The sequence below is a fragment of the Cheilinus undulatus genome, linkage group 17 (assembly GCF_018320785.1).
Source record: "Cheilinus undulatus linkage group 17, ASM1832078v1, whole genome shotgun sequence".
In the NCBI taxonomy this organism is placed as follows: Eukaryota; Metazoa; Chordata; class Actinopteri; order Labriformes; family Labridae; genus Cheilinus; species Cheilinus undulatus.
Window position 1 is genome coordinate 25,730,096 of NC_054881.1, and position 25,954 is coordinate 25,756,049.

At 39.5% G+C, this 25,954-nt stretch overlaps 1 protein-coding gene across 1 annotated transcript; it reads right to left on the bottom strand.

Annotated features, from left to right (window-relative positions):
- Window positions 1–1,663: 1,663 nt before the first annotated feature.
- LOC121525282 (T-box-containing protein TBX6L-like) lies at window positions 1,664–5,747 on the bottom strand (the record flags this gene model as incomplete). Its single annotated transcript, XM_041811178.1, has 8 exons — window positions 1,664–1,859; window positions 2,107–2,320; window positions 2,472–2,545; window positions 4,134–4,210; window positions 4,315–4,461; window positions 4,559–4,723; window positions 5,310–5,412; window positions 5,590–5,747. Coding segments are annotated over 8 exons (1,134 nt in total), but the record flags the coding sequence as incomplete, so codon positions are not given.
- Window positions 5,748–25,954: the final 20,207 nt, after the last annotated feature.

The window sequence follows — 25,954 nt, forward strand, 5'->3', positions numbered from 1 at the left end:
GCTTTATCAGGTCAGACTCTCTGCTCGGGGACAGTCTCTCAAAGCTCCAGCACTCTCATTCTTTCTTGCCCCTAAATGTGTTGTGTAATGTTAATGCTCAAAATATCTAATCGAGCTAATGCAAACAGCTTCTGTTATTATGGCAAATAGATGTGCTCTGTGTAGAGTGAAGTATGGCAATGGATTATGAGAGCAGATGGGTCATAATAATAGATGGTAGCACGTGTATTTTGTGTAGCCTTGCTTTCAGCATGTTGATGTGTAAATCTTTTGCCCTAATTTTTACCAAAAAGCATTGAAAGTTTTCTTTGTACACACCATAACTGCATGAAAATGATTGAAACTGGCTTTGATGACTTATCTACTTCAATAGTAAACTACACATAGAGATTAGCTAGTGGTATATTAATGGATTGAGGTCTGGGCTTGACTCAGCCACTCCTAAACATTCACCTTGTCGTCTTTAAACCATTTCTGTGTAGCTTTTGCTGTATGTTTTCAGTCATTATCTTACTGGGAAACAAATCTTCTCCTGAGCTGTAGTTCCCCTGCAGACTAAATAAGATTCTCCTCCATGATTTTCCTATATTTTGCTGCATTCATTTTAACCTTTACCTTTACAAACCTTCCAGGGCTGGCTGCTGAGAAGCATCCCCACAGGATGATGATAGCACCACCATGCTTCACAGTGGGGATGAGTTTGTGGTGATGTGCAGTATTTGGTGTGCGTCAAACATAGCTTGTGTGATGGCCAAAAAGCACCATTTCGGTCTCATCATACCAAAGAACTTTGTTCCAGTTGACCATGGAGTCTCCCACATGCCTTTCGGCAAACTCTAGTCAGGATTTGATGAGTTTTCTTCACCAGCGGCTGTCTTTCAAGGCACTGGTTTTTAGCTCAGTTAGCAGATATGCCTTGGGTAGGCTACAAAGATTAGCACTGGTGAGGTCGCGTGCTGCTGTAACTCACCTACCAAACAGAACACCCAGACTTATTTTCCAATCCCAGACATTGTTTATTCCAAATTATTGTGATAAAACTAAACACAAATATACAATTCTTTCCATTTTTGATGCAGGTACTGATTTCAATGTGATGTTACTCAACTAATATAAAGATAGCCTTTGCATTTTTCACAGTCTGATGCTGTATAAAAGCACACTCTTCTTTTATTGCATGTAGCAGTTCTAAGCTGTTTCAGCTGTAAAATATGAAGTAGAAATCAATAAAAGATGAAAGCCTTTGTTAGCTTAATATTATACTCCAGTCTTATTAAAGGTCTGGAACTATATGGTATTTTTCATCACACCTGCAGATTTAATATCACAATTATTTCCCATTGGACTGGATATATCACAGTGTATACAGTGTATTGTGTCTCAAAACACATACTTCATATAATTAAACACACAGCTGTGCAGATATAAAAAAGCAGAATGTGTTCACTTCATATGAAATGACATTTTTGTCCTCAGAACTGACAAAATAAGTGAGTCCTCCACATCCAGTACAACCTGTCAGATGTATACTTTGTACACAACTATACACTTTAACACAAACTACTGGCCTCCTTGTCAGTCATTGCTGGTCCATTTTGTTTAACGCCACACTCCAATGCTGAGGTAGACTCATCTTTCATCCATGACTCAACTCTGCAAAAGGTCACCAGCAGGAGTAGGAGAAGAGTGGGTACTGGCTCCAGTCTGCAGCATGGTTGTGATGGTGAGGATGGTTGTAGTAGCCATGTTGTTGGGCGTTGTGTTCAGCTATGGTGAGTGGATGGGGTGGGGGGTGGGCGGGGGATTGTGCTACATCTATGTCGTGGGAGGGCAGTGGATATCTGCTGTACTCAAATGATCTGTAAAAGAGAAAGTGATGTTATGGTTAATGTTTCATCATGCTTAGAGCCAGTGATGATCTACTAGCAGACATGGAGTCTGAAAGGTTATTAATGTTTAAAGTGCATGGAATGGAAACCCTCCCTTGTTTTCTCTTGTCATGTTTAGATTTTTCCAGCATTATTGCTTCATTCTTTGTTGGATAAACATGTTTTTATATATTATTTTATACAAGAATCATTTGATTTGCTTTATTAGATCCCATACCTGTATGGCTGGTATGGTACTGAAGCAGGCACCATCTGTTCTTCACAGCTGTAGTCATTCTCGTGCAGCTCCAGGGGCTCAGCATGGAGACTTTCACAAGGGTCCTGCTCCAGAGCCCAGCCTGTAAGGTCGCCCCCCTTCACTGACTGCTGGGAGGCTGCCTGGTTCTTCTCTGCATGCTCTGACTGAGAGGTGGAGGGCATCCTCTGCAGGCCTGACAGGGAAATACAGTGTTCAATAACGAGGAGCGCAAAAAGACAGTCATGCTGATCTGAAGGGAGGCTAAATCGCGCTTCCCATATTTTTTTCCTGTAAAGGAAATGAATGTCATGCAAGCTGTTTGACTAAAATGAGACATAACTTACTTTGAGGACTGTTGCAAAGAGCTTTCTTTTCCAGTGTGGCTCTCTTTGCAGGAGGACTTCCATTTGACCGACATCTATAAGGGGAAAAAGTACATATAGAGCATTTAATAGATATGTTAAGTTATGTACCATATTTACTTGCCAAAGAATTGATTAGAGCTCATCAGGTTGGTGCCACTGTAATGTTAATATCGCAGTGTTATTTTCTACCTATTTTTTTAACCTCTGTTAACCTGTTTTTCCACTTTCAAATCCATTTTCCCCTTTTAATCCTATTTCACCACCTTTTCTGCCCATTTGCCTATTTTGACAATTTTTTTGCCACTTTTTGAAACCTATTTCACCACCATTTCTGTCCATTTTTGCCACTTCATGGCTATTTTTCCAATTAGGAATTAAAATTCACCACCATTTCTGCCTGTTTTTGCCAGTTTTAATTAATGTTGCCACTTTCCGCCTATTGTTGCCTCTGTTGACCAATTTGTCCCACCATTTACCAATTTTCCCCCCTTTCTATGATCATTTTTGCACATTTCAACCTGCTTGATTTTGCCTTTTTTATGCTCATTTCTGCCAATTTACACCCTTTCTTTTTTGCCTCTGTTAACCCATTTTTGCTACTTTAAAACAATTTTTTACATTTTAAACATTTTGCACATTTTACACATTATGCCACAATTAACTCATTCTAATTCTGTTTTGAGAAAAAAAGTAGACAATGTAGTGAATAAAAGCAGAGACTGTGTTTTTTGCAAGAGAAACATATTTGCACTAATTGTATGGAGTGTTAAGCTACATTGTAGCTATAAGTTGCATTAGATTGAAGTGGTTAAATACTAGCATAAGTAGTGGTAGGTTATGTGTTATCAAATGTAAGATTCTTTTGAAAATCTTGTTGTCCATCCAAATTTTGCCCTAACTGTATTTAAAGTCGCTGATCAGTCTGGAGGGGGAATCATTCTGTCAGATTTCCTATACTTTTACAATGTGCTTTTCAAGAAAGATAACATTTTGATTACACACTTTTAGCTCCTGCCAGAGACCTGAACTTTTGTTTTGGAATGCATTTTTAGTTTCTCCCAATCCTTTTGGATAACTACAGCCTGAGTATAATAAAACCTAAGCCTTGTCTTTGAACAGAAATTGTTTTTCACCAAAAATAAAGATGTACGAGGACAATAGACTTATTTTACGGTACAACTCAATAAAAGTATGATTTCATCACTTTTGGACGTCATTTTCAGAAAAAAACATTTTAAAGTTCTAAAGGTGGCTGCTAGAAGGCAACAATGTAAACAACACAACCCTACAAGACATACCAAAAAATTCTGTGAACATTCTATGAAATGTTTTTGAAATTATGTTCATTTTTAAAATTTCTAGAATTCCAATAAAAATTTCAAGCTGATTCCCCAAAATTTCAAAGCAAGTTTTTAATCAAATCCCCATATATTCACAAAGAGGTTCCCCCCAAAAAATCCATGACAATTCAGAAAAATTTAAAGGACATGTACCATCCAAATTCCCAATTAAATTCTCAATTATTCACAATTTCCCCGAATTCCCATGAAAGTACCTAAAAATATCTCTGCTGTGGTCAGGTATCTTGAAAATAAGAACTGAACTGAAAATATGAGCTCATTAAAATACTTAAATTCATACCTTTTGCTGTGGGAGTGAGTGCCTCCCTCCCTAAATCCCTTAGCGAATGGGTTGTGGTCGATCTTCAATTTAGTGATCTAAAAAAGAGAAAGGAAATAGGGATCAATATTAAATATTTGTTACATTTTCTTATTTCAATCAAACAAGATCATGGTTTAAATATTGATAATCAAGTAAAAACCTTTTGGTTTTGGTAGGCCGTGACTGCAGTGAAGGTGGTCTCTGGGAAGGAGAAGGTCTGAAACGGGCCCCAGCGGATGGTGTAAGGACTGTCTGCCTGGGCGATGTGAAATCTGGGGTAGTAGCGATGCATGGAGTGCAGGATGATCTGGTTGGTAAAAAGAGTAGATTTAATAAAAAACATTCAGTAAAACTAAAAATAAACTGAGCTTGGCATTAGTCTCTGCATTATTACGGTGTCTTACATGGCCGTACTGGTCCAAGGTGTTGTTGGTGAGCTTCATTTTGAGAAAAGACAAGGACTGCTTCATCCAGTGGCTTCCTGGAGCTGGAGAGTCTGGGTGCATGAAAGTCCGACATGGGGGCTGTGGTTCGGCCTTTCCTGCAATCTCCCACTGATCCTTCTTCCACTGCAGAGAAATTCCAGATAAAGATTATCAAACTGAGGACTTAAGGACATTTCTGAATCCAAAAGTGGTCACATTTTCCCCTGGTAAAGTCTTAAACAGTGCAATACAGCTATAAAGTTTCCTTATGTACAGACTTTCTAGTCAGTTTGCAAATATAACTTTAAAAACATCTCAAACTCTCCTACGGTACTGTCTCTTTCCTGAATACTCCATTGTTTCCAACTGTGTGCTAAAAGTGATATCTGTGACCAAATGGGCCACAGCAGTAGACGTTAGAGCCGTTGAGTGTATGTATGGGCGACTGCTTCTCATTCAGCCTCAATGAATGAGGAGGGATGCTAATTGATTGGGCCTCCAGCCGAGAGCGCACAAACAGGAAGCAATGAAAGGCTTTGAAATGCAGCAGGGAACAGCCCAGAGAGGGCAGGCCCGTGTCTGGCTGCAGACTGCTGTATTTTACATACTGTAATCTGCTAGCAAGAGAAGAAAAGTGAAGAAAATAAAGACAGTAAATGTGCTGTGCCTTAATCAGGGGTGTGTGATGGTGGAAAAAGTGTTTAGTTTGTGCTGCATGTTGTGCATTTACCTTATATTTGAAGCCATCTACAGGAACCATGTCCACCATGATGACATAGTTGGTAAAAGGTTGGAGTCCGGAAACGCTGATGCTGCAGTGTGGAAACATTCTCCTGAAACAAAGACATTCAGAATCAGGTTTGTTGCCAAGTTTGTGAAGATTTGTTTTGGAATGATAAATTCAAAAGCTGTCATTCTGACCAAATTTCACAGTTTTATGCACCAAAAAGTGTCTGTCTTGCAGCTTCTGAATAACAAATGCCTCACTGCCAAAAAGCAACACTGCGTACCTGCCATGCTTGGTTATGATCATCTCTGTTCCAAGGCTGTCAAAGGACTTCCAGAGGTCAGCGTTCTCCAGCCTCATCCTGATGCAGCTCTGCTGGTAAGAGTCACCTGCTGGAGGAGACCGGGGCATGTTCAGATTTAATTTGGAGTCTGTGAGGAAAACAGAAAATACATTTACAGTTCAGCAAAATGTAAAACATGTGGCTTGTTGCAGAGTTTATGTTCAAAAACATATTAATCTTCTTATCAAATCATCACATTTTAAAATTTCTTCCTTAAAGTTTTGATATAATTGACTTTTGCTTAATTATTCTTGTATTAAAAGAATTTAAAAAGTGATCAAAATCAAATCAAATATAACAGTCTTGCAACACTTGGGTGCACCAGAAGCCCAAAATAAACTTACTCTAACAGTAAATCCTTTGTATTTTACTGTTAGTGTCACCACTGTCCCACCCATTCTCATGCAGGATGGTCCCCTTCTCTAAAGATCAAACTTACCTGATGTGATGTGTTGCATGTTTCTGTGCCCTCCTCGTGTTAAAACCAACACAGAAGATCAGATACGAAGTGCTGCTTTCAGGTATACTAACACTGAACCCAAACATATCAGGGGTCTCTATCCTGGGGGACCTCTGAGACTTGAACTTGATTGGCTAAGGCAGGAAGGGCAGGGACTAAACAGCCAAGTGGGTGTGGCCAGATGAGGCTGAAAGGGTTACCTGTTGTGTAGGTACCAAAATGGTATCAAAATGAAGAGCTTTTTGGGAGCCAAATGATCCAGGTTGCAAAAAACAGACACAATTCCCATCCCTGCAAGTGAGTCTTAAAAGACATGAAAGATCAGAGTTTACATTGGCAAACTGTGCCAAACTTTACTGAACCAAACTGGACTACTTGCTGGAAATTCATCAACAGTTTGGGTCAAACTCAGTGGAAATATGTGTAGATATTTGTGTCTTTTTATCCAGTGACATCAGTGTGAACCTTTTCAATTATTGTGTGTGGGGTTAAAAATATATACTCATACATGCATGCAGACATTCTGAGCGTCTCAGTCAAAATATTTTGGCATGAAAGACAGCGAGTGCAAAAAAATATAAAAGCTTTCCTGGTCTTGTATGCCATTTTCTACTTAATTAAATGGTCATGGGTGACCTATAAAAGTGTAGGAGATTCAAAAATTGGCCAAAGAAGAGCCAACCTGATTTTGAAACTACTCACAGTGCCTGTAGTGCACCTGAAATTTGTATATGATAAGCATTGCAACGATCACATATGTCCAGGTCTTTCAGAATGTACATGAAAGGCTTAAATGCATCAAAGTTTGACCTACTGTCCATCCAAGTTGAAGGACAGTGAGCTGAATTAGAGGGGACCCTGGGGGGATGGAAGAGTAGACAAACAGGCCCCTTCCTGGCAGCCCTGTTTGTGTATTGGGAACAGGTCAGGAGATTACAGCGGTGATCGTAGTGTGGGTGCAGCATTGACAATGGCTGACAATACTGCTAATCCTATGAGGCCATTTGGCCAAGTGTCCCCCCCTCCTCACCCAGCCCTTCATGTTACCTGCATGGCTTTTAGAGGAAAGTGAGTGGGCCCTCTGAAGGAGCCAGCAGCTGTTAGCGGCCCGTTCACATGAAAGAGTGACGGGAGGAAGGGAAGAGTCGCTGTCTGGACGCTTAAAGTTTACAACACAGGGAATTTAATCCTACATTTCATGATGTATACTTGTCTCACTGCTCTTTAACATGAATATCTATATAACAGCAATCAGTATGTAGACACGGTGAAGGCAATCTCCTATAAATCAACTGAGCATCAGAATGAAGAAGACGGATGACTTAAGAGGCTCTGAATGCCCATGGTTGTTGGTGCAACACAGGCTACTCTGAGTATTTGACAAACTGCTGATCGATTGAAAGTTTCATGCACAGACATCTCTAGGGTTATAGAGAATAGTCCAAAAAAAGAAAATATCGAGTGAGCAGCAGTTTTCTGGGCCAAAATGTTTTATTGATGGCAGAGGTCAGAGGAGAGTGACCTGACTGGTTTGAGCTTATAGAAAGGCAGCGATAACACAAATAATGCATTGAACATTGAAGCAGAGGACTGGGGCTACAATTCACATGAGCACATCATAACTGAGCAGTATACGATTGAAAAAGATTGTTTGTTCTCTTGATTTCTGCAGTGACATTCAAATTGTAGGGTCAGAATGTGGTGTAAACTACATTTGCTAGACCACCAACTACCATGGTTCATTCAAAGTCACTCAAACCTCTAATCTGATGCTTGGTTGAACATATTTCAAAATATTTGCATTAAAGAGCAGTGCAGAGGTGTACCTAATAAAGTGGCCATTGAGTGGATGTCAAGATTATGGGAAAATCAAGGATCACAAAACTGATGTAGAAGTCAGTTCAAACTTGATTTCGCAGATGTTTTTTTAATCCTGCCACAGGGTAGATGCCAGATGAGGAATCTGAGTCAACCAGAAAGATGAAATAAGATGTCCAGCTGATAAGTGAGTGTGTTCAAACCATTTTTTCCCTTTCCTTTTTCCTTTTTGTAGTGGATTGAGCAATCAAAAGTGTTATCCGAGATCAGGCACTGAGATTAGATTGACTTTAATGCTACATCAGCCATGAAGGCCTCAGGGAGTTCAGATTTAGGAAAAGGGCCAAAACAGCTATTTCTTGTTTGTGCCATTTGTTGCTCTGCATTGCCTTCAGAGAGACTTTAAAGGTGAAATATTTTACCCTTTTAAGACAAGATTATATTGTTCTATTGTTGTGAAGTTTGTTGCTGAAAAAACACTTCAGTATAAGATTTTTGCATGTCTAAACCCCTCTGTTTCAGCCCTTCTCAGAATGTGCCGTTTCTGTGTCTGTGGCTTTAAATGGTAATTACCGTAGCTGTCTGACTCCACCCCTGACCACTCCCATCTCAGGAAATGGATGCAGCACTCTTGATATTACAGACACTTTTTTCCCCCAAAGTTTAGACTGGGATTCAAACCAGCAATCTCCTAGGTTGTAGTCAGCAGGGTAACCCACTGAGCTATCCAGCATCTTAGCTGGTAGCTGAGAGGATCAATAGAGGAGGGTGGAACTTTCCTCCAAGTGGGGGAGGGCCAACCAAACCTGGGGGCGGGTGCTTAGGGCCCCTGGTGAAGTCACTAGATGTAAAAAATGAGAACGGCTTGTTTTAGCACACATTTTCTGAAAGATGGAGAAAGAGAGAGGGAGGGTTTCTGGTACTTGAGGGGATTGTGGACAGGCCAGGGACACATATTTGTGTTAGACTAGCCTGAAAAAGTGATTTTTGCATAATACGTCCCCTTAAAATAACTTCATTTCAATCCTCTCAGTCATCAGGACCACAAGATATACATAAAGAAGAATTTATTTGCACTATTTAAGTCATTTGATTATTTGTTGTTATTTCAGTTTGGTAACCATGTTCATCTTGACAAGGCTTGATCCAAAGGGGCAATGTGGATCTGGTTAAGGAGCAGTGGTGGACTTATTTTACATCACTGTGGCTGCAGGGAGATGCTGCAGTGGCTTCACCAAAGTTTGTTGAAAGGGACATAAAAGCATGTGATTAATTGAAAAAAAAAAATAGTGCACTAATAGTAGCTCATAGTTAATCATGATTTATCTAGGTAGTCCCACTTAATATAGATTCTTTTAAATGCTCTTGTGAGGACCTCTCAATTTAGGACAATGTTGGCACCCAGGGTCGCCTCTGGCCACAGTGAGGCCCTAAGCAGACATATAAAAAAGCAATCCAACACTCTGTTAGGTCATCATTAAGGAAACTATAACAAGTACCACCATAGACCTGTGTCTCTCTAAAGAAAGTCACAGAAATGATCATTCCTTTTAACAATCATATTCTGGTTGCAATAGTAAAAAAATATATTTGTTAATTTCCATCTGAGTCTTTTTTATTGAAATAGGGTCATTGCAGCCGTTTTAGTTATTTTCATCATAACATTAAAAACAGTTTATTAGCTGTTTAATTAGTGTCCTTTCCTCAAGGTAAAACTAACTTTAATCAGCCCATCTTGGTCCCCCTAACCCCCCTTACATACACCCCTGCACTCCCTCCTTTTCCCATACACACTCAGAAGCTCATAGGTTTTTCTTTTTTCTTTTCCTCACTGTGTTCCTGCTTTAGTGTTATCATCAGTAGACTATCTTTTTATTAAACCCCTTAAAAATTGATTGTAACTATTTGTTTTCACTCGCAAGCTGGTATTGAAACAACTGATCTGCGTGCGGAAGTTTGATCTTTATCAATGTACCACCAGAACCAGCGCGGGAACTTTACAGATTGTTATCATAAATTCATAACTTAAAAAATGGCAGAAGTAGATGTTTATCAGGAGAGGTTGCAACAACAATGAGTAGATTTACAGAAGAGATGCAACAAGAGTTTCTGTGCAAAGAGAGGCAGAGATATCTTTAGTGTTAATTTACTAATTTGTGACACCCAAGTAAAGTTTTTGTTTGATCAATGCTTTAGCCCCTGCACTTTGGGATCAGCGTCCCTGTTGGCATTCCTATAGGTCTGATTTTGTCCTGCAAATGGAAGTAGGTTTTATTTACTTAGAACTTCACTGTGTTTTTTTAAACAGTAAAAGTGCTGTGTATATTTGCTGCAGATAAAGTTTATCATGGATTCACGTTTGGAACCTTGGAAAGGTGGTCCCAGGCACAGTTCCTGTGTACTAGCACGGTCCATGAGAGATGTGAACACACCTTTTCCCCAGCACAGGATACAAGTCAGCCAAAAGTCCATCCTAAATGTCTTCTGTTGCTTAAAAACCCATGGTATCACAGAGCTATTTCATTCCAGACCTGCACAGAAGACGTGGAAGTAGGAAGAGGGTTGTTGGCATTTCAGTAAGAATGAAAACCTCCATAATGGCAGGACTGACTCTGTTTTTTTATTATAAACAAATGTCAGTGCAACTGGTTGAATTGTTGCTCACTCTTTATTTTACTTGTTGGCAGATTTGAAAACTGGACTGTGTGCATACACAAAGGGGAGCAATCATGCCTGGATCTGGCACAAAGAGGTCATGTCTAAAGTGAAAACACCCTTAGAAAGGCTTTTCACTGTGAATCTTCTTTTCCTGACACGCCAGATTCAGGGATTGAATGTTACTGCAAAGAAATGGTCAGTCTTGTCACTTATGGTACTTATTTTTTTGCTCATGAAGAGGCATATGTGTTAGATTCAGTCTTCAGAGAAGATTCAAAGCTATACGTACTCATTTACAGGACATAGCTTACATATTATTAGCCCAGCACAATGATCCACCTCTTCATCTCTTTTGAAAGAGCAGCTCACTGCCTTTATGAGTCTTTCTGTTCACACTGCAGGCATGTTGAAACAGCTCTCCTCTGCTAAAATCAACTTCAGGCTCAAAGATGGAATTCAGAGTGTTCCTGCCTGCGGCATGTGTCACCACTGCAACTATGCTACGAAGTCAAGTTCATATATCACTGTAATGCCACTTTTAGCCTATTCAGCTGGACTGTTATGGGGTTATAAATGAAATAGAATCACCTCTTTTCAGTATTTGAGTTGATCCTACATGGTGAAAACACTACATACATTTGTTTCCATTGCAATGCATGCGATTCACGTTGTGTTGCATCAGTTGTTCTGCCGTAAAAATATCTCAGGAAATTGTGGTTTCAACAGTTTTGACAAGTTGGTTTAGCTGCAGCTGAAAGATGCAGTGCATGACCCCAGAGATGCTGGTTCAGAGACGAGGCTCTGTGATCTGTTCAAGCTTGGATGAAGTGGGTGCCTGAGTGGGTAGGATGAATAATCAGCTTTCCACCTAATGAAAAAGTGCTGAGGTTGTTTCCAAAGCATAGTTTCATTTTAAAGGAAAGAGAGGGGTTGTTTGTGTGAAAAGGGAAAAAAAAACAGTTGGAAACACCTTAAAGAACTGCAGTGTCAACTAATGTTAAAATGTGATCAACAAATAGAAAGAGAGCACTTTTTAAAATAAACTTTTTGTCTTGTTATGGCTTATTTAGAGAGGAGGCTAGTGGATAGAGATGGAAAAAGGGATGAAAGATTAGGGAAGAGACATGCAGGAAAGGAACTACAGGCTGAACTTGAACCCAGACCACCACAATAACCACCTAGCCCCCAAAAGACAACCCTTTAACTGAGTTTGAAGCAAGCACACTGCAAAAGCTCAGCTCTAAACAAGTGTATTTGTCTAATTTCGAGTCAAAACACTTGAGAAATTTGGGAAAAACGTGAAAAATGTTTCAAGTCATTTAAAGGTACAGTTTGAAGATTTTTTGATATGTCTGTGACAGATAGCTAAGGCAAAACAGGCCGAGCATGCAAAGAAAGCCTGTGTGACAGAGGTAAAGTGGCGCCTCATAAAGCAAAAAGTGCCATGTCAGGACCAGACTGATGTTATCCAAGCTAACACTGACCATCAGCACAACCAACCAGCCATGAATGGTGCAGAAGGCAGACTCGATAAGCAGTGACATATGGAAAACGAAGTTTTTGGGTCTTGATGGGTTGTACCTTCTAACAAAGTGGATAATCAGGAAACAAATTTAGGAAACACTGCTCTAAAGTTTCTGAGCCACAAATTCAAAGGCATGATGACCTTTTGTAATGAGATGGACAACAAGAAGATGCTGGTCTGAAGATCTGAGGTATCTATGGGGTTTTAGGGGTTAAGCAGGTCAGAGATTTATCCAAGTGCCTGCCCATGTTACAATGTTACAATGTCATTTAGCAGACACTTTCATCCAAAGTGATGTACATTCGAGAGCAAGAACAACACCAGCAAGATCTAGACGAGAAGAAACAACATCAGTAAGTGCCACAAAATGCTTCAGGTCCAATTGGACGCAGGTGCTGCCATGCAGTGTTCAAGACAAAGCACCTAAAGTTTACGAATGTTTTTTTTTTTCTTTAATATAAACACCAACAATGAAACAAGCAAAATGTGAGATCTCTCGTCATCGCCATCCATTTGACTTCACAACAATTAATTACCAAGTACCAAGTGCTGGGTCACTCACAAAGAGCTGGGCAAAAAAAAAAAAAAAAAAAAAAAAATCCCAGCAGTAGAGCAGGACAGTGCGAGCCAACTGTAGTTGGGGACTCATTCAACCTCTGGGGACAGCAGTGGAGAATAGTCTGGCTAAGTGCACAGTGTTCTCTAAAGAGCTGGGTCTTTAGCTTTCTCTTAAAGGTAGAGATTTCCCATGTAAGGCTCCACAAACAAAAACAAAGACCTTAAAATGATTTTTAAAATGTTGGAAGCCAAAAGAAAGAATGTGTTGGAATCTGGTTGACTTGCAGCTTTAGTTTGGATCATGTGTAAATACAGAGGAGGACTTTCTGAGGCAGGGATTGCAAGTCAGGATGACACAAAATAACTCACTTCGTTGTTACTATCTCTGAAGTGAAAGAAACAGGAATGTGAATATGAAGTTTGTTGTTTTGCTTTAACCACTGAAAAGATTTTAAAGATAGCACTGATTTCCCTTTACTATTACTGTACATCAGTATTAAACATGATATGTTCATCTACATTGAACAGATGTAGGCAAATAAAGAAATGTTTGGGCACCACAATAAATGCACTTATTTGTCAACACTGCCACCTACTGGATCTCTCCTGTATAGATGCAGAAAAGAAATGAATCAGTCTGACAGTCATGTAAAATATCCTACAGCAGCTCTCCTGAGAATATGCATCCATACGTTTCATTGTTGTCCCGTATTCTTGTGGTAACTATGGGGGTGCAAATGCACAAAAGTTGGTCTTGCAAGCAGGCTGGACAGGTTCCAGTCCAACCTGAGGCTTTATTCCTGCATGTGATTCACCTGATTTCCAAATCTAGCCACCGTAAGTACAATGTGATTTTTCTCTTTAGCATATTTGTCTTATTTTCTTGGAATAACAGCACTCATTTTGAGGTGATAAAAAGTTTATTTCCATTGCTTTTTAGGTCTCTGCAAACTAACTTGTTACCACATGAGAAATACGATGGTTTTATCTCAGGTTGGGATCTTGTTAAGATGAACATTATCACAGGAAGACTGAGCAAATAGGATGTATTGATGTAGGCCTGCTTTTGGTTGGTGGAGAATGCTTCCCAGGACTTGTACACAAAACATCATTACAGTTTGATACTCCAGATCTGTTGTGTTGTTATGGTAAATACAGTCAGTCTGGAAAAAATATCTCTATAGGCAGCATTAATAAGTTAAACATAACATAAACCCACTTTTCACTTTATTAGGTATACCTGTTCAACTGTATCTAATCAACCAATCACATGGCAGCACCCAATGCATAAAGGCATGTAACCCAGGTCAATACAATTTGTTGTAAATCAAACAGAGCACCAGAATGGTGATTTAAGTGTCAGGGTTGTTGGTTCCACATAGGCTAATATGACTATTTTAAAAACTGCTGATCTACTAGGATTTTCATGCACAACCATCTCTAGGGTTTCTGATGGAATGCAGAGAAAAGGGAAAATATCCAATGAGCAGCAGTGCTCTGGGTCAAAAAGCCTTAAAGGAGAGCTGCCAGAATATTTGAGCTGATAGAAAGGCAATAACTCAAATAATCACTTGCTAAATCAAGGTATGCACAAGAGAACAATCTCGCAGCAGAGAACCACACTGGGTAGCATTTCTGTTCTGCTAACAACAAGAAACTGAAGCTACAGTCACCAAAATTGAATAATATAAGACTGGGAAGGGGTTTCCCGGTCTGATGAGTCTCAAGTTCTGCTGTGACGTTCAAATTGTAGGGTCAGAAAAAGGCCTAAACAACATGAAAGCCTACCATGACCACCTGCCTTTTGATTGGCTGATCAGATATAGTGCCTTCAGAAAACTCCTTCTTCATATTTTTCAGTTTCATTATGTTGCAGTCTGATGCTACAGTCAAAAACAAAATGAATTATGACAATGTTTCAATTCAATTCAATTCAATTCAAAAAACTTTATTTGTCCCCAGGGGGCAATTTAAGAATTTTTATGCTTATTAATCTACACTCAGTACTCTATCACAACAAAGTCTGCAAATTTATGAAAGTAAAAAACTGAAATTGACATATTCAGACCCTTTACAACAATTGAAAACATCAAACTTACATAAATGTTTACATAACACATCGATGTGTGTTGTATAGAATGAATGAATATGAGACAGCAGAATACAGTGTAGTAGAGCAGCACTTTTGCAGACCATAATTCTTTGCTCTGCTGAGCATGCTGACACATGCAGATGGGAAGTTTTCTGCTCCTAATACAATAACAGAGTGTGCTCTCTGAAGGGGCTTTAACAATGCATAATGATATTTTACTGAGGGGGGACAATATTAGGAGGAAGGTAATGCAATTGTAAATAAATACTCACTTATTATAAAGGATAAAGACTCTGTAATATTTACCGGTAATTTCCAGCTTAAGTTTATGTTTTTAAACCATGATGTAACTCCCTCTGAGGATATCTATAGTGAGGGTTTCCATGTCTACTCTGTTGTGCATTAAATTAAAATCGATACATGAAATCCTCTCATATGTGATTTATGATGTTTAAGAAAATATTTTACAAGGTCAGACTCCTTCAAGAGTGGGGGAAATCAATGTGCTGCTGTGATGGTCTGATCAAGGATATCTGAAAGGGGTGAAGGGTAAAATTTTCATGCACAGAGAGCAGCAACTCTTCCACTTTCAGTGTGAAATGCATGGCAAATTAGAGGAAATTGATGTGAAAAAGTGGAAAGACGGAAAATAATTAAAGATTAAACGAAACATTCAAACAGGCAAGAAGGAAAGAAGACAAGACAAGAAGAAGGGCAAGAGAAAGTGATGAAAGACGAGTGGGAAGCCCCTGAGAGCGAGCTTTAGAGGAGGAGAAAACCCGGTGAGACCGACAGGGGAAGCTAAAGATAAAAAGGTAGAGGGAAATTGAAAAGACATTTCCTCATCAGGGAGAAAGACAATAATGAAGAGAGAAGGCTCTCAGAGTGAGGACACAGAGCCTGCATGCAGATATGTGTTTGTTCTCCTCTTGAATATATTTATCATTAAAAACCTGACTGGCTGGAGAATGAATAAAAAGGGACAGAGAGTCAAAGAAAGACCCTGGTTTGGCTGACTTTACTTTAAAGCTCGTGAAGAGAAGCCTGCAGAAATGTTCAATGAGATGCTGGAGGAGTTCAGAGTGGAGACGCCTGAAGATCCTGCTGCTAGAAAAGCTGCTTCTCTTGACTGAGCTGCACACAAGGGTGAAAGGGCTTTGACCTACTTGAACCAGAGTTTTTTTTTAAATATATATATGTTCAGTTCTTTAAAGTCATCTGTAATTATAATCATATGTCTCCAATAGATCACTGGAGAGGGTAAAGTTAAGGTAATACTTGCACAGCATGTTTGCAGCAATTGATTTCAGCAAGGAGGAACAAGGCTGCCAAAAAGGGGGGAGAGCTTTACTGGAGCCCAGCAAAATATAGAGCCCCTGGTTTGCAAAATGATGGTCCACTGTAAAGTCAACTTGAGATAACCATAATTTATTTATATCCTGAATAACAATCACTCTCATCAAAGCAACAACAAGAAACAATCTTATTTATTTATGCTGTTGTACAGTATGGTATTTTTAAAAATGTAAAACTCTATTCTGAAAAGAAATAACCTTTTAATTGGTCATGTTTACATGTTTATTGAAAATAATTATTTTATAGATATGAAGAGAGGGAGGAAAGGCCAAAAATGGTTTTAAAAAGTCTTAAAAAGGAGTTATAAGAGGCAAAACAGTGGGGAAAAAAGGCAAAAATCAAGCATCAAGTGGGTAAGAAGTGCCCAAAGACATGGCAAAAATGGGCAATAAGTGGCATACCTGGGTTTAAAGTGTCAAAAAATTGGCTAAAAAGACAAAAAGGGCATGAGGTGGCACTGATGGGCTAAAAACAGGCATCAAGCAGTGCTAAAAAGTTGCAAAAATTTGTTGTTGGGGAGAAAACATGGGAAAAAGAGCACCAAGCGGCACAAATGCATCAGTAATGGCAAAAATGGAGGAAGAGTTGTAAAAGTGGTTAAAAAAGTGGCACCACTGGGTCAGAAGTGCCCACAAAAAGGGACAGTGACAGGAAAAAAGCCCCAATAATGGATTAGAAAGGGCTTGAAGAAGTGGCAAAAATGAGCAATAAGAAGCAAAAGTGGGAAGAAAAAGATTTAAGAGGTTATAAAGTAGCATGAATAGATGATGTCATCATCAGAACTAACAGTTCGGCACACTTTCCAGCCTCAAAATGGGTTAACACTGGAGAAGGGCCATTCTCTGGGTTTTTCAGAGGCCTAGCAAATTCTGCGGGTTGAAAGTTTTTAATTGTCCTTTTATAAATGTATTTTGATCTTATTCTTATAGTTGTTTTGCCAATATATTTTATAGGGGAATTTTTTTTTAGTATTTTAAAATCAAGGATCAAGATTTTAAGGAAAAGGTTTCAGGGGCCAAGTCACTCTGGGGGGGCATAAAAATGCCAAATCAGGATGGAAATACTGAGAAGGCCTTTATCATAGTGGTTTACAAGTCTTTACAAGTAACTGTGCATTCAGAGAAAGGCAAGAAACACCGCAGAGTTTTCATGTGTTAAGAGAGAAAAGAGCATGACCACCTACTGATGTGATTAAATAAAATCTGGAGGGCCCATTACATTAGCTATTCAAGGGCTCAGTCATTCCTATGGGCAGTCCTGATCTCATTTTTTTACCTATTGAACTGATGTTTTGGTAAAAATATCCCAGAGGTATATGAGTAGATAAAGCATCTGATCAGAAGGTCTTAACTCTATTCTTCTTAGAACAGCTGACTGATGGGACCACACTAGTGATGAACACACAGATCGCTTTTACCAAAATCTCCATCCAGCTGGAACCACATGTAAATGTTGTGTTTTCATGACCAGCAGAGGGCAGCACAGCACTAAACAAGACGGAAGGCAAATGTGCGTTTTGACCCGCATGCCTTTTGAAACAATACTGTAGTTTTTGAAGACATTTTAGCATGTTATTTAAGTCATATACTTTGTAGACAAAGATAATGCTGTCTATAAATTAACTAAATTAATAGCAACACTTTTATTGCAGAATTAAAGAAACGAGTTTACAAAGTGCTTTGACAAAAATGCAAATTGTGAAACAACATGACCACAAAAGAGTACGAAGGTATAGTACAGTGTTAGTGAATTTATGGGGGAAAAAAAAGATTTTTTTTAAAGATATAAAAGACAAAAGCAATCAAAAGCAGTATAAGACAAAATAATATGAATAAATATAACATGAAGAATTGAAAAAAAAAAAAGAAAAGAAACAAAATCAATGAAAGCAAAGATGAGCGCAGCAAAATGAAATACAAACAAAAGAATCATATCCAGAACCCATATGGGGGTTTCTAGCCATGCGCTCCCTGGAAAATCAAAGCATGCTGCTTGACTAACCCAGGGATTATCTTTAGAGCAGAGCCTTCTTTGCCAAGTAAAAACTGTACATGCATGTTGCAGTAAAATGGTCAAATCTATGAAGTGAGTGTTCCTGACTTAAAGGTGGTGTTTATTCACAGCCTTGGTAAACCCAAGCATGATAGAAAGAAAGTGCTGTAAGAGAATCGGCATCTAGTGTTTCTTTGCAGACTGTTTAATGCAACACAACTGAGCTTACTTCCTGCTTAACCTAAGTTTACAGTTACATAAAACACAAGAAACAATATACCTCAGCCAAACGTCTCCAAACTCAACTAAGTGCAGTACTGAACATTAAATGCACAACTTATTCTTGACAAAGTACGTTTCTGTTCCTGTAATAGATGAAATATTTTGCAAGCACTGTACATATGAATACAGTCATACCAGGTAACAACTGGTAAACACAGCTAGCATGCTACACATGCTGAAATTAGCTTAGGATGGTAGCACTTGTAAGCAAAGTCAAAAACAACAGTTCTAATATGTAAACTTACTTCATACATGTAGAAAAACTTAATCTACATGTTTATGGTGCTTGTGTAACTATGTCTATCCTGAAAACATCACAGAAATATAGTCTTGTATGAGAATCGGCACCTTGCGTGAATTTGTAGACTAGCTAATGCGATGCTAGCATAGACTGTAGAAAGAATTGGACAAACCCTGTGTGACGTTGGTCGTGTGCTTACAATAGGACGGACTCAGGCAGCTCTTGATGCCAATCCGTGGCGGCTTCCATATTGAAATTGCGGTCTCAGCCGAACTATTGGCCCGCCCACTAAGCGTGACTTCCTGTCAGCTAGCTAGCTAGCTAGCATTCTGGTTGACAGAAACGTAGCTTCAGCTATCTGTCAGTCAAATGAGACACGCCAATCAGTCTGCAGTGAGTTTTCTTCTAAATCTAATCTAAACTGTGGTACACAAAAATTCACCCCCTGCACAGTGGGAGCACAATAAGACACTAGCTAATGAGATACTTTGGTTTTTTGAACCAGGCTGTAAACCAGTTTATTTCTAGTGTAAAAAACAGCTGTTTAACAGGTGTCCAGATGGGACTTCCGGTGTTCCTGCAGCCAGCCTCAAGTGAACACTCGCAATATTGCAATTTTTTGCATTTCCGCATTGGCTTCATTTTTCAGGACCGGAGGTTGCCGCTTGGATGCAAGCTAAGCTCCTGCTAAACAAGGAGAGCAGTTGATAACATACTAGTACTGACACCTACTGGCCAAAATGAAGATCGCCTTGCAGTCACAATAGGCTTAAGTAAGGGGGTTTAACCTGTTAATTGACACAGACAGTCTAAATAAAATTTTACCAGAAAAAATGGGGGGGGGGGGGGGGCACATTAATAGTAACAATAATCCTGGGCAAGGCCTATTTAAACAATAACCAGGGCATCGCAAAAGCATTAAAAAAAACTGTGGTTAATTCTATGCAAATTTTGTGTCATTGCTCAACCCCAAACCCTTCCTGCAATGAGAAATGGACATATGAACCCCATTTGAACATGTGATGTGAAACAATCCTTGGGAAAATGGTTCCTGAAAATCAGCATCTATGTTTAGAAAGCATCTCAAATTGTCTGCCACCACAACAGATGGTGCATCCCACAGTTACATCCCACCTCTACTTCACATAACATCCCATGACACATGAAGTTCTGCTGAGAGTCTCCCTGGTGGTGAATTCTGCAGCTTCAGTGTGGTTAACATCAGACTGAGTGATTGGCTGAAGGTGGCCTGCTGCTGATAATCACTGCAGAGGCCTGAAGGTGTCATATCTGGTTAAGGTAAAGGATACACACCCTGCCAGTGGGGTTTCAACTACATTTACATATCTGTTATGATGCATGACTGAACCCACCTGTATCCAACTGAATCCTTGCAGAGAGTGTCAGTTTTAGATAATTATTTGTCACCTGTATGCATTGAAACTTTTATTTTATGTTTGAGAAATCAAAACAAGTTCTATTTTTGATCAAATTTCCTGAAACTTCTCCGCCTCCCATGGCTCTGAGTTGTTCCTTGTCAGGTGTTTAGAGGTCTGTGTTGTGTATTCTACACCAGTGCCAGCTTCAGGGTCCTGCCTGGCCTTCTTTGATGTGGGAGCGAGGACAGGAGAAATGCAAAATGGACAGCTACAACAACAGCTGCTCCTCTCCCCTCTGACCAACACCTCCCGGCTCTATAGAAAGCTGAAGCTCTGCACACACAGAAATAATCATCTGCATGTGTGTATGTGGGGTTAGCCAAGCTAGCAGTGGTACAAAAGGAGTGTGAGAGCGTCTGATAGAGAGTGTGGTTCAGAATTCATATCACTGCAGAGCACTAATCTCCCCTGTCTGAAGAAGGCTCTCTCTTTCTCTCTCATTCTCTCACTTTTTCATCTCTCTATCTCTTACTCACAAATCAAACTCCTATTCACAGCTGATTGATTCTGTGTTGACCTTTTCTGGTTGCGCCATCTTGTCTTGAGTGTTACAACTAGCATATGTCCAAGCAGGAGAACATTTGGTTTTAAAAGGCTCTCTCTGCTCCAGACTAATATTTAAAAATGCTGTTTAAGAGTATTTCTGTTAAATTTATGCAATCATTATTTAAATATATTTTTAACAGTGATTATATTGCTTGGAGTTATGATTCTAGCCAAATAAAAAATACAACTCTGGGAACAAAACAACAAGATGTTATGAGATGAATTTTGTATTTTAAGGGGAAAAAAGACAAAAAGAAGTACTGCTCTGTAGATAAATGCCTCTGTGAGGATTACCATTCCAGACTGAAAAAACAGTGGTAGGTCATGTCTGCTGTATTGCTGCAGTTGGATCCAACTATAACATTTGCACATTTGATTGAGAGCTGAAAGAGGTAGAAAGCATTTTTCTTTTTTTAACGTGATTTCTGATGACTTTATTATGAAGAAGCAATATGATGAAGAACCTGCCCTTTAACAGGAAACAGGAAGTGCACAATACTCAAGTCTTAACTTCATGAAGAGTCGTCCTGTAATGGAGCAGCCCCCTCTCACAGATTCTCCGACCACACAGCAAGGTTGTATCCAAGGGGCGGCTAAAGGGGGAACTACCACCTTAGAACACAGTGGCCACCACAAAATGTTGAATTATGAGTGTGCTTTTTCAGAGATGAGGCTGATCTTCTATTTCCACAAACTCTGTTTGTGCTGCAACCCCCTTGCAAAGCCCCCTTTCGTAACCCTTCTAGGCAATCTGTAATTCCACTGCTTGTGCTCTGTCTGGTTTCAAAACATAAAGCTTTTAATTTCATACTTTACCCACTGCAGAAGCAAAACAAAAAAAAAGTTACACACTCATGCCTTGCACACTGAGTCTGTTTCATTTTTATTTGCCTTCACTGTGAAAAGTTGTAGAAATTGACAAATTGTTTCGTACTGCAAGCCAGTGGCTCTCATACAGCACCCTCTCGTGCGTCATAGCGCTGAGCCAAGATAGAGAGATGGAGAACAACTTTGTAATTCAGTCTGTTATGACCTATGAGTAGGCTGGATGTGCATATATGCAGTTTATTTTCAAAATCATGTTTAAAAACTATGTATGATTGGCCATACTAATCAAGGTTTTGAAAAAATAAAGGACACTTAAAGTTTTGAAAAAAAAAAAAATACCCCACATTTTGACATTACAAACTCAGAAATTTGCAACATTATAAAGTAACAAGATGCAAGAAACCAAACTGAAAGAAGTGATAGGCTAGCACCATTTTTATAAATATGCCTGTTCAAGGTCTAGAATGTACTTACAGGCTACGTTCACATTGCAGGACTTCATGCACAATTCTGATCTTTTCTTCGATCAGGTTTCTTTTGTTTTGGCTGTCCACACTGCAGTCGACTTTCAAAAGGTCAGATATGGTCTGATTTAGATCCATATATGAAAGTGGCCTGAATCGGATTTAGAAGGTCAGATACAATCTGACTTGTGCTGTTCAAGCTGTCAGAAAAAGATCAGTCACATGTAAGCAAAAATTCAGATTCAGGTCACTTTAAACTGCTGTATGAACGTAGCCATAATGTGATGATTCAAAGCTCAGGTTCTCCTTGATCAGTCCCGGTTAAAAGTATAACCTTACTAGGCTCTCTTCTGCAGGACTTGTACAAGGATAATGGCTCAATCTGGTTTGATTTTCATCCAAGAATTTGGGTATTTCTGATTTTAAAGTCTTGGTTCATGTAAGTTTACAACTTTTAAAGTAAAAAAAGCACTTTTTTTCTTGTAAATGTACTACTTATTAAACTCCCAAAATTCTGATATTTACTTGAAAATGAACAGACCCTCCTTATTTCTTCTTAATTTACAGTGGCCCTAATATGCTGCCATAATAATGGATAGTTTATACATAAATCTTTTGGCATGAACCTATGAAGTGAGTAGGCCTATTGTATTGGAATTTTGTCCATAAAAACATTAAAAGTTATGTTACATTTTTCCAAGCGGTTGCTGGGGAGGGGGACTTAGCATTCCTTAGATATGAGAGGCTTGCTGTCGCTTAAACTAAGCCCTCAAACAACTCTGATTGATCGTGGATGTTTTGTCATTCTGAGAGAGGATACCATTAAAAAAGTAGCACCCCCATCTGATTTTGCATTGCATAGACATTCCAGCTTACTTCGAGCAGGACTGTTGAAATTCTAGTTGAATGCTGCGCATGTTCAGCGGTTTGCGTGGTGATGTTAGGGACAGCTGGTGATGGAAAACGGGGATCCTCCATAGAGCATCTAATTTCAGACAGGACTGAGTGGTCTATGAGGGCTACAAAACCTGGGCCCTTTGTAGACTGGGTCTTTTGATGGACTTGAATGACACAGCTGGAGCCTTACCTGGCTGGTGGGGATGACACTTCTTGACTGAGCAAAGGCATGGGTAAGGCTTGGAAAGTTTAATCCCAGTGCCAGCTTGTTGAAAACAGACCAAAAGCTCTGATATCATTGGAGGGATTTGGGCTTAGCCTGTTTTATATTTTTTACTTACTGCCCACTTTTGATATGACTGAAATATGCTCTTATTTTATCTCACCATGTTTTTGACACACTCATAAGAAGAGTTATGCTAAGTCAGTGTGTTCTATAGGTCATCTTGTTTTGAGTTTGATCAAAACATTTTTCTTTGGATAAAATAAAAGCTTCTTTTTCTTTGAAGAACAGCTCCTGCTGTCTCTTTCTGGTCTGTCAAAGATTCCCTATTCCTCAATCAGAGTAATTATTTTATTGAGTTTACGTTACCAAAGAAGTTATGGTATAAAATGACCAAAATAAGGCCTGTTGTGCTGCAAACAGACTGTTTGAACAGACGGTGTATGAAAACAGCCTCATATCTCCCATGTGGATTATACACTTACAGCTAAATTGCTGCTTTATCTTTTTGCCAGTGTCTCTGTGGGGATGACATTTCATTTTGTTTCTATCTCTTCATCTGTTTGTCCTTTTCTGTGTCTTGGTGGTTTTGTGCTTGAGCTGCCAGTTATTACTTTGTCTATTTGTCTGTGTGTATATATACGTGTGTCCATTAATCCATCACTCTCTGTGTATTTGTTTCTCCTCTCGCTCCACGCTCTCTTCCTGTAAATCATCCTTCTCTATCCTCTCCTCTGTGCGAGCAGCTCCTCCACTCCTGAATATTTTAGTTACGGATTGATTGATTGGTTCTGCCTGGCCCATCTGGAAACTCAAGCAGTCAGTGTGCCATGGAAAAAGCTTTATTTGAGCATATTCAGTCAAAAAGTTGCCTCAAAATGACAACTTTAGAGTCCAAACAACACTCAATTATCGCAGTATTAAACATATCTAATTGATCTTTCAGTGGTCTCTTCCAAAAGAGGACATGCCGCTCCAAAGTGACCCATCTCTGCAGCGTACGCCCGTTGGTGCAGGTGCTCTCCCGGTGGCTGTCGAGTCACGCCAGTTAATTAATACCACTCGAGTGTGTCAAGAGGAGGGAAGCAAAAATGCTGCTGTCGGCAGAAACAGCGATTGGGTGACTTTTTAAACTTTTAAACTTCATTTTACCTCAAAACAAAATGAAGCTTGGGGGTGTGCATTATTTTGGCAGTGGTTCAGCTGCAGCCTGTGGGTAAGATAAACTCACAAACATCCGCACAACCGCACAGAAACACCTGCATACAAGTGGAGATACTGTTAGGAGAGAAACAGGACTTAAATTAAGCATCAGCGTGTGGTTTTCATTGTGTGTTTGTGGAGCTCAAATAGACTATAGCTGCAACACACAAAATGTGATCTGAAAGCATAAATTCAATAAATAATTGAGAAATTAAAACACTGCTGTTTTTTAATTAAAGTCTCTGTAAAGTGAAATCTAAACTTTGTGTCGTAACACACAAGATATGTTGGATTAAGTTTGCTGTAAACGTGAAAACATGAGATCTATGTGTGACTGAATTTAAGATTGAGACCATTAGAAAGTTGTTCACCTCTTTCCTGCCTTGGTTTAATTTTGGCAGGGCAAATATAGCAGCCTAAGATGTCACCAGCAGCTATGGGGAGTTACCCGTCCCCCACTGCTACAATTATATAAAACCACAGAGCAGTTCATCTCAGTACAGTCTGTTGTTAGCTAATGTCATTGGTTAACAGGTTAATAGCCAGGTAAATCTCCCAAATCTTTCAGCCATGGTGGCCCACAGGTCTTACAATGGAGAGATTTGTGCCAGATGACCCAACTCTATCTGTTTTAAAGCACACAGAACATTACTTTACATTTGTAGATCCTGCATGATAAAAGTTTTGGATTACTATTTCTCCTTTAACCTCAGAGAAGGGAGGAAAAGAGAGACCATATGCCCATCACATAGAGAGAGAGAGAGAGAGAGAGAGAGAGAGAGAGAGAGAAAAGAAAATGAGGAGGCAAACTTCATTTGGTCCTGATACAGTGCAACTAGCCTGTGAAGTGTGAAAATATTGCTTATACTATAAATCAGTTCCAGCGCCCCTTTAAGCCCTCACTGCTCTTTTCTTAGACTCAAAGCATTTTGTAAAAGGACTGAATGAAATGCCTGTAGAGCTGCATGCTCCACTAGTTGTGCTTATGAGTGCACGCTAGCAAGTGCTTAGCCTAAACCGCATTGTTTAATGTGGTTATTAAACACCTGAAGGTAAAACCCTATACCAAGGAAAAATTTCGAAAAGGTGTGACAGTAGTAAAAAAAAGATATCGCTCCGAACAAAGGTGAGAGACCTCGCACACTGGAGAGTACTGCACAACAAAGTTCAGCCCCGATCAGCTTGAGACAACGGGGCAGAGATCACGGGAGAACTGCAAGCTCCCACAGGAATAGTATGTCACCAGCGGATTATTTAGCCTTATTTGAGGTTGACTTGTTATTCATTCTGGCATGATTCCTTGAGTTTATTGCTTCTGCTATGGATGACTACATTAGGCTTTTTACCTCAAACGTTAACTTTCCCTTGTCAATGGCACTGTTGTAGCTTTATGACCCACTGACTTCTCAATGACTGTTTGCTCTCATTGCAGAATAGATGTAATGCTGACGAAGTGATAATTTATGACTTAGAGTCCATGAAAGTCCATGCATTTTGATGTATTTTAAAGTTGACTGGACTTTGCACGCTCCCTCAGTTGTTTGGATTGATCATAGATTGATGTGGTTTTGGCAGACAAAAAAAGACCTGCAGTGCACCTTTAATGAAGCAGACTGGAGCGCAGGCAGTGGAACTGCTCCAACTGACTAAAAAAGAAGCAATTTTCTCAGCAGTAGTATTTACCAGAGGATCATGGTGCAGCAGTAGTATGTGGAAATTGGAG